We start from the raw sequence: 9,806 nt of genomic DNA on the forward strand, positions 1-9,806 counted from the left end.
TGTCCAGGGTCCAAAATCTTAACCTTTTTCCTATACTCCCCATCCAACTCATCCCTCCACATCCTCAACTATAGTATGTCAATCCCAGCATCTTAAATTTTTTTAGAAAAAGGAAAGACTCAGCCCAAATCAACGACCTTGCCTAGAGATAAACTGGCCTGACTCTGACTGACATAACAGCTTCCCCAAGGCTTGTCTTGATTCTAAAGGCACATTTTAGTGTGAAAAGGCAACAGCTTAGATGCCAGAGAGGGAGAAAAACTCAACAAGGCTTTCATCTCAGACTCTCCTTACCCAGGTACTCATGTTCACTGCAGCCATTATTTATTGCTCACCTATTTTGTGAAGGCCAAACGGCAGAGTCTGTAAGGACTATGGGGATGAGTAAATCCTCAAGAAAATTATATAATGGTTAATATTTATTGAGCACTTTCTATGTGTCAGCCACATAAGTGCTTCACAAGATTTATCTCACTTAAGCCTCATGTTAGCCTTGTAAGGTAGGTGATAAGATATCCCTTTTAGGCAAGAAAAAAAATGAAATCCTAGAGAGATCAAGAAATGTGCCCAAGGTAGCAAGGTAACAAGTGCTATTAATTTGACTCCAGAGCTCATGTGCTGAACTGTTCTGCCTCCTAAATTTTATGTTTCCTGGGGCTGCCATAACAAAGTACTACACAAGTGGCTTAAAATAACAGAAACATTGTCTCACAATTCTGGAGTGTAGGTGCCTGAGATCAAGGTGTCAGCCATGCCATGCTCCCTCTGAAAACTGTAGAGGAATTCTTCCTTGTTTCTTTCTACCTTCTCATGGTTTGCCGGCAACCTTTGGGGTTCCTTGGCTTGCAGCTGCACAACTCCAATCTCTATCTTCATCATTACATGGCATGCTTCCCATGTGTCTCTGTCTTCATTCGACTATCTTCATATAATAATAGTCGTATTGGATTAGGGGCCCATGATGCTCCAGTGTGACCTCATATTAACTAATTACATCTATGACAACCGTATTTCTGAATGTCACATTCTGAAGTACTGGAGTTAGGATTTCAACATATCATTTTCAAGGGGAATGCAATTCATTCCATAATGCCAGTGAATGAAAAGAGTATATGGAAACAGAATGAAGGGTATATTGAAATAGAATGAATATACTATATGAAAATAGAATGAAGACATCATATGAAAATAGAATAGAGAGTATATGGAAATAGAATGGAGAGTATATGGAAATAGGATGGAGATAGTATACAAGAATAGAATGGATATAGTATACGAGAATAGAATGGATATAGTATATGAGAATAGAATGGATATAATATACTAGAATAGAATGGAGAGTATATGGAAATAGAATGGAGATAATATATGGATATAGAATGAAAAGATTACATGAAAATAGAATGGAGAGAGTATATGGAAATAGGATGGAGCTTATATGAAAATAGAATGGAGTATACAGAAATAAAATGGAGATAGTACAGGGAAACAGAATGGATACAGCTAGTAAATCACAGGTCTCAGGCCAATCCTGTCATGGTTATCAACGCCATTTGTTACTCTGAGAGGCACTTCCTTTCTGCGAGCTTCATTTTTCTCACTTACAAAGATCTCAAACCTAATGATCTCTACCTTATTTCCAGTTCTAACGTTCTCATGTTTCTTCATGTCTAAATAATTGTATTGAAAAATAAGTTTTATTAGGGATGCTTAAGCACACATCAAGTCATGGAGACAAGGCCTGCCACCAGGAGGAAGTGAAATTCCAGTTTCCAGAATGCTTGAGGAATGATTGTGAAGATGTCTAGAGGTATTGATTAGGGCAGACTCATTGGAGAGGACTCCAGGCAAAGATGGTAACTAGGGTAAGGCCGGCTTGTGGATTACAAATAAAAGCAGAATGGAACATAAGACCATAAAAGTATGTTAGGACACACCAGGAGCGAGAGGGATAGATTCTACTCAACTTAGTGGGTTCAATACAACAACTCCTGAAGGCTGTTGAGGACAGAGATCATGGGTGTTGTACACAGATGGCTTAGAATATCCAGTAGATTGAAGGGGAACTATTTAGATTACTGAAATAGTGTAGGTTAGTGACAGTGAGGATACAGCGTTAAGGCTGTGAAGGTAAACTCTAAGATTTTGGAATATTAGTTAGTTATTACCTGGATTCATTTGGAGTCTTAGGAAAAACTCATTACATACCAGGAATACAGGTTTGTGCTAAGGTGATATTTACTAAAATTACTTAGTATAATAAAGGGTGAAATGTGCATCATGGTCTCCAGAGAGAAATCAGAGGTCAGAGTTGGAAAAGGAACAGTATGTCTAAAGGTAGTATATAAACCACAAAGAGGACATCTAGGAATGTACCAGAAGCCAGGGAAATGGAGAACAGACTGGGAAACAAAACAGAAGTTGAGCTGGCTTGAAACAAGTGGTTCTGAATAAGGATTGTGAACAGAGCAAGAGTGTGTAGCCTTTACACAACTGCATAAATATAGTTAATACTACTGAGTTGTATACTTAAAAATGATGAAGGTAAATTTTCTATTTTATAGGATTTTTTTACCACAATTAAACATTTTTTAAAAAGGTAACAATTAAAAAAAGAAAATAAATAACTTGAAAAGCATTGTGGCCTTTCTAATTGGCATTTCTAACCAAATGACCACGTGGATCAGTGATCGGCAACAGATTTAGTAAGGAGCCAGGCCAATGGGTTAGGTGAGGGGCAAGGTAGAGAGAAAGAGCAAGTAGTATCAAATATAACTCTAAGGTTTCAAACCTATGCATCCAGGAGAATGGGGATTGGAGGAGCCCTTTTCACAGAAATAGAGAGATCAAGAGGAGTCACTGATTTGGGCACGAAAACTTTGAAAGAAAAATATTTGAGTTTAAATAGTTTTTATTACTCCTCCATAAAAGACAGCAAGAAATTGGATTTGCAGATCTGGGGGTTCAAGAGGGAGATTCAAGCTAGGGATATACCTATAGGTTATCCATAGAGGTTGAAAATTAACAGTATATAAAGTTGATATAATCACAAAGGAAAAGTACAAAATAGGATGATTGAAGGTCCAAATACACTAACTTTGGCAAAGTCTACATTTAGTGTCAGAGGAAATGGCTCCTGAAAGAGACCACCAGTTATCCATAGTGGTCAGAGAATAATCCCACTGTGGCATGGAATTCACAAGGGAAGTTTCAAAGAAAGAGTTTTGGCCAATAGTGTGAAATGCTTCAGAGAAGAAGGATGTAGACTGGAAATAAATCATTTCATCTGGTAGCCAAGGGGTCAGTGAAGACAAGATTCAGTAGAAAAGCCCAAACGAAAAGGAGAAGGAAAGGGCGGGGGCGGGGGGGTAGGGGGAGGTCAGCAAGTGAATCCAAAGAGAACCAGCCAGAGTTTCTGAGGGAAAGGACAGAGGGGGCACCCTGGATTCAGTGGATTGCCAGAAACAAAGAAAGCTTTTTGTCATAGGATATGAGTATGTTTCCTGGCAGAAGTCACATCCACCGGAAAGGTTTGAAATGGCAATATTGTAACTAATAGAGAATAACTCTGGAATCCCTCCGGAAAATGTTGAGAGGTGGTGTTCAAGAACACAAGAGGAAAGTAAGATTTGGCAAAGGAGAGGCATTGGGAAACAGCCTTGGAACTGGATCTCCCTACCTTTATTTCTACCCTCTTCAGTCCATTTCTGCAATGTGTTCTGGAGTGTTCTCTACAACATAAACCTATTCATGCCACTTTTTGCTTACCACTCTTCAGAGGTCCCCTGATGCCTTCACGATAAAATCCAGATTCTTTACCATGCCCACATTCCCACATCGAGCCCCTGCTGAATTTTCTACCTCGTTTATGTGCCTTTCTGCTCTGCTTCCCCATCATAGTGCACGCAACACAGACAGACAGACACACACACACACACACACACACACACCCCACACAGTGAATACTTTGAATCCTCCAAATCTATCACACCATTGAATTTCTTCTTTGCATATCTGGCATTATCTGCTTTTAATACATTTCTCTTTCTCCACCCTTTCTAACTCCTTCTCATCTTTCAAAATGTTCTAGTAAAGTTATGGATTCCCTAGCATTTTTTCAAATTACTCATCTGTCTCACAGTGTCCTTTATTTCTGTGTCACCAGTGCCTAGTACTGTCTGGCACCAACAGACTGCTCAATAAATAGTCACTGTAGGAATGAAGAAAGTGAAAGAATGAATGAATGAAATAGATTAGGATGAGAAAGGGTAAAGATGAAGTGAGAGTTTTTTTTCAGTTGGAGACGAGAGTTCCGAGTAAGATAATTACAAATACTTCACTGAAAGACAGTGATGCCATTTCCCAAGAGTAAGAGCACATTTCAACATTTTCTGTGACTTTCAGAAAGCAAGATTAGCATAATTATTGTATCAGCTGCCAGATCACCTTGCCTCACGTACCCCTCCAGTGGACATCACGGTGTGCCACGTGGTGGAAAGCGATGGACACTGCGTTTACCACCTTGGCCGCCACAGACCTGGGAGTGTTCCTATGCACGGTACTGATTGAAAAGGAGGGACCACCTTTGCCCTGGCAGTACTGCTCCCACTGAGGTCCAGGCTTCCCCAGTGCCCACCCGGAGAGTCCAAGTTAACACTACGTGGTAGTAGCTTGCAACAACCCTAACCAATGAAAGACAGAAGAAGGGGAAAGCCAGGAGATCAACCACTTGCCCCTTCTGCCCCTTCCCCACAATGCCTGTTCTGAGAAGCAGAGTTTCCTCCAGCCTCTCTGGTTATGTCTCCTCTAAATGCACCCATTTGTGTTTCTCTCCCTATTCCACCCCCCACCCACTCTTGCATCCCTGGGATGGCAACATCCAATCAAGTGTCAGCTTGTATGTATTTGCCTCAGGTTCTGCTTATAGAAAACCCAGGCCAAACAATCAATTTTTAGAAATTTCCCAATGTTAAAAATATTACGCATTACTAGAGACACAAACAAAATTACATAGAGTATATCTGTATGAAAACACTCAATTATTTGCACTGGGTTATGGTTGGATACTGGGAAGAGCAGTTGTAGAGAACAGTCACTGAAGGAGAATGGAGATGCCAGAAGAAATGGAGAATGACTAGTCAAGCAACAAAGAACTAGAAATTCTCCATCTGGAGCATCAACAGGGGATAATCAGTACCACATGGCTACGGTGAGTGTAAGCGTATTCTCCAAATAGTAAAGTTTCCATTCAAGGAGCAAACACTAAGGATCTATACTGAGCATATTTTCTTCCATTGTGTCTGTTTATAATTTAATGTGTTTCGCCATTGTGAAATATTTAAGTGTTAGATTCCAGGAAAATACATAAATCTACTGAGTGATCTCCTTCAGTGAAGACAAATGAAATTGTCTTCGGTTCAGACATTAAATTGAAGTAGTTTTAAAACGTGGCAGATTATCAGCCGAAATTCAAACTAACATTGGGAGGAAACCCAGAAGAAATGACGAAAGGACAGCTGCTTAGCAAGGTCCTTTTGGAAAGTTCAGATGGAAAAAAAGAATTAAAACTTGGCCAGAAGAGGGAGAGTCCTCTCTCACTATGGAAAGTTGGCATATAGTAGACCATGATCTCAATCTGTATTGAAAACAGTTTTAGACAGTGAACCAGGTCCCAGCTGTAAAGGTGTAAAGGGCACAGTCCATCTCCCACCTTTAAATATTTGCTACCACAGACCCCTCTGTTGCGAGGCTGACAGAATACAAAAGGTCTTCTCTCAGAAAGAACCGCAACCAACAGACTGGGAAATAGTTACTGCTTATTCATGACAGTAAGAAAACTATGATTCGAGAAATAGGCTGTGAGTGTATTTTACTTTCTGAATGCTTATCCCTTATAGACACTTCAACATTCACAGTAACTTTTTCAAACATCTTCACACGGCTCCTTTCATTAAGATTTTGTTTTCCTTTTTCAGATTTACAATTCCAAACCCAACTTCTACCTGCTGGAGGGGCAAGTAAAGTTTAAATGCATTGCTTTTTAAGCACTTTGTCTGTTTGCTTCTTAGTATTTCTTTAGGTTAGAATATCTGAAGGATCATGATTTTTCCCAGACTACTGTGCATATGCACGTGCACAATACGATGTATGCAGTGTCTGCCTTTGGTGGTCATCTTAAAAGTCCAAATGTTTCCTGGAATCCATGAACCTTAGGTCAAAATCAGCTATTTTAAGTAACTCTTAAAATCAATTTAAAATGGATGGATACCAGTAAGGGAAAGCCCTAGAAAAGTGAACGTTTTGGTTTGTAAATAAAAGTAATATCAAACCCCCAAATTTCTAGACATAAACAATGCTTCTGTAAAATGCCCAAAAGCTATATTTTAGGTCTTGGGGAAAACCAGTGTAAGCATGTTGTTAGTTTTTTAATGAATCTCATAAGGTAGCTCTTTTTGAGAATGATCTATATATTGATCCCAAACACATTTGTTTTTTCACTTTTACTTTCTTCAAGAATGTTTAATCTTCAAAACTGGATTCTTAATTGATTCTTGTTTTGGAACAAGTATCACGAGGCGAACTAAGATGTATCTGGGTGTAACTAACTTCCACATGATTCTTTCTAGTTTCTTTTCAATCTCTAATAAAAACTGGCTCTAAACCAAAGGCTGACACAAGTTAAGAAGAGAGATAGATGGCAAATGTTTGGGAATTCAGTTTTCATATCTACCGGGCCTCTGAATTATAATTGCGAATTGAGAATCTTGCTTATGGTTAAAATATTTAAGGCTGTGAATAATTTGGGGGAAAAAATCATGTGATTGGCATTTCTGTGTGTGTCAAGAAAATTCTAGAGTGAATGCTTTACACGAGTAGCCAATAAGTTTCAGATGGTTTACAAGTAGCGGGAGAACCAAAGAAGAAGTGGAATTCTCTGCCAAATAACAGTTAACATATGTCTATGTTACAGGCAAAAGCAGCAGTCACGTAAAGTCAAGCAGGGAGTAAGAAGGGCTGTGAGTTAATGAATGAAAACCTTTTCATCCACAATTCTTAGCAAAAATTATACGTACTTAAGAGCAAAACCATCTCAATGATTTTTAAAGAAACTATATGCATTAACAGTGGGGGAAAAAACCAAGAAGTGACTTTCCAAGTCACGGGTTACACCCACTAGAAAGTTGATGTATTCAAAAAAATGCAAATAAAAATTGATGTCAGTATAAATGAAGAAAACATACACATTCTTCACTGACTTCAGAACCTCTAATAATTGATTCGCACTTGCCAGTTGAAACTTCATCCAGAAGTGTTTCTGGTGATGCTATCTGCTATTCTTTGTCATATTTCTTGGCCAAGATGTTTCTTGACATTGATAAGCTAAGGCACTCACTTAAAAATTTGAAATTTTTTTTTTGTTCTAACCTACTGTTATTTTGTGTCTCATCAAGTTCTTACAGTTGTGTTTTCATGAACTGTTATTAGAGCTTTGAATCTACTTTGATTTAAGCATCAGTCCTGCGGTAGGAACCGGGTGGACGTACCATGTCACATGGTCGTCCTGTGGCCCGCCTCAACATCTTTGAGTGTCAGTCATCTTAACTGAGAAACGATGACCATCACACCTCCCTTACCTGTCTCACAAGGTTATGAGTCTGAAAAGAAGTGCATAAAGGAGTTTTTGAAACATGATGGTAGTACTGCTGGAGGTATTAGCAATAATGGCAGCAGCAGTGTGTATTCAACAGGATATTCTGCTCCAAACAATAACCACAGATGTAGGCTCTACCTAAATCTACTGCAGGTATAAGAAAGTACTTAAAGATTCCTAAATTATATTGCTAAATATAATTTATATAGCTATACCTCTTGCTATAGCATAGAAATCAGTAGCTTTGCTACTATGGATTTTTGGATGTGTTTTTTCCTATTTCTTTTTCCTTTTTTAGGCTGGATTATATTAAAGGTCATCATGTCACTAACAGGCATGAACAGAATGGTATACTAAAACAGAAACTCTGTAGGGCTTTTTTGTGTGTTCTGTGTTTATTCCAAGACTTAAAAAAATTAGTAAAGCTAAATAAATAGTGTAAGTTTAGAATAATCAAGATTTCCCAAAATCTATAAACAACAAAATTCAGGGCGTCGATTTTTTTTTTTTTGAGGAAACGTATTATACTATTCTTTCAAATGGTTCAGAAACAAATATGTTGCTTTAAAAATGCATTCGCCAAGGAAAACTGGATTTAATCAATTATAAAATGGAATTCTGGAATATCTTTGAGTCTGGAATGGTCTGGTCACTCAGAGTGACTACCTTGAGGAAACACTTACCGTTGATCCAATGTTCTGAATCTCTGATTTAGGTTCCTGAACTGTAAATCTCCAGATCTCTTAGAATCCTAATATTTTCGAAAGAATTTACATCAGGCCAATGTCCTCCAAATTGTCTACTGCTGAAATGAAGTGAAATTCTAAGAGATGAAATAATGGCCTGCACTTTCTGGCAGTAAATAGAAGAAGTTGAAGCTAACATGTGTCTCACTGTCATAAGGTCACTCTCCGGGCCGACTCTACTCTGGATCCCTTTCAGACCTCTTGGAAGTTAATTTTAGTTTTACAGAAAGGACAGAGAGAAGTAGACTGATGTCTTTGCAGAAAACGTCAAGGTTCAGTTTATGACCGTCTTACCTTTCTGATTTCCTGTGCATTACCGGAGGGAAGGAAGCACTGTTTGTCCAGGGAGATTCCTTTCTTGCATCTGCTTGCTTGGGTTTCGGTGGGTGTGTTTGGGGCGGCCCCAGGGACAGGGGCTGTGAGCTTCCTGGTCCCTCGGAGTGTCAAGGTCTGGTAGAAGAGGCAGATGGCCACCACCAAGCCCACCAAAAAGGGCCGGGGGCAAAATCGCCGACGACAAGGGAACACTGGACGACAGACCATGACCAGCTCAGCTTCACTTGGCCCCTGTCCACGTTGCCGGAAGAGTCATAGCAGCTATTTTTTGCCAGCATGAAAAAATACAAATCAGTCTTCTTCCACAACTTCAATCAAGAGTGTTCCATCTCCGCTTAAGAACTTTCCGAAGGACCATGCCAAAGAATCATAGGTCCCAAAAGTCTGAGGCGGTTAATAAGATCCTTCCCATGGATGACACTGAAAAGTGGCTGGCCTGGGTTTAAAAAAGACATCAAAATAATACTAGTGGTAACTAAAAACCTGAGCGTACCCCCAGGCTGCCCAACTGTTGCTTCCGGTGATGACTTACTTTCACAACATCCTCAGACTCGCAGCAAAGACTCTACAGCAAAAGAGAAAACAATACCAGAGTAAATCTGGAGTCTAGAAACGGCACTGAAGAGCGCTAAAGGTTAAAACGAGAAGTGCCTGTTGCACCGCGGGTTGCGGGCCAGCTTGCCCGAGCAGTTCCTCATTCTCCTCCGGGTCTGGAGCAGTCCCGCTTCCAGCCTTTCATGGTCCTTCACTGCTTCCCTTCGGTGCGTTTTAAATCGCCACTTTCCTGTAAGCATTCACGGCTTTTCACATAAAAAGGGAACGCACGGTTTGAATGGACTTGGTTACTGCCGGAGTTTTGCTCGTATTTGTCTCATTCCGCTTCAAGCTCAAAGTTCTGTGTACTTATTCAGTTTTCATCCTTTCAGCCACAGAAAAAAGTTCTCACGATCCCCTCACGGACTGTCGATCAAAACCACGCGGAAGGACACACCCGGCCGCGTGACGCCAATGCATCTCCCACTCGCGGACGCACGCCCGGCCGCACGGCGCCCCCCGCACGCGCGCGGCGCACA

At 40.0% G+C, this 9,806-nt stretch overlaps 1 protein-coding gene across 3 annotated transcripts in view; it reads right to left on the minus strand.

Moving 5' to 3' along the window:
• The window catches only part of CPED1 (cadherin like and PC-esterase domain containing 1), a 245,015-nt gene extending 235,239 nt beyond the window's left edge, over nt 1–9,776 (minus strand). For all 3 annotated transcript variants that reach the window (XM_077773325.1, XM_077773326.1, XM_077773327.1), the window contains exon 1: nt 8,692–9,776. In XM_077773325.1, coding sequence (XP_077629451.1) covers nt 8,692–8,940 — 249 coding nt within the window. In that variant the 5' untranslated portion in view covers nt 8,941–9,776. The remainder of the gene's footprint in view (nt 1–8,691) is intronic.
• Between the last annotated feature and the right edge of the window lie 30 nt (nt 9,777–9,806).

Source organism: Crocuta crocuta, unplaced genomic scaffold (genome assembly GCF_008692635.1).
Source record: "Crocuta crocuta isolate KB4526 unplaced genomic scaffold, BGI_CrCroc_1.0 scaffold16, whole genome shotgun sequence".
NCBI classification, from domain to species: domain Eukaryota; kingdom Metazoa; phylum Chordata; class Mammalia; order Carnivora; family Hyaenidae; genus Crocuta; species Crocuta crocuta.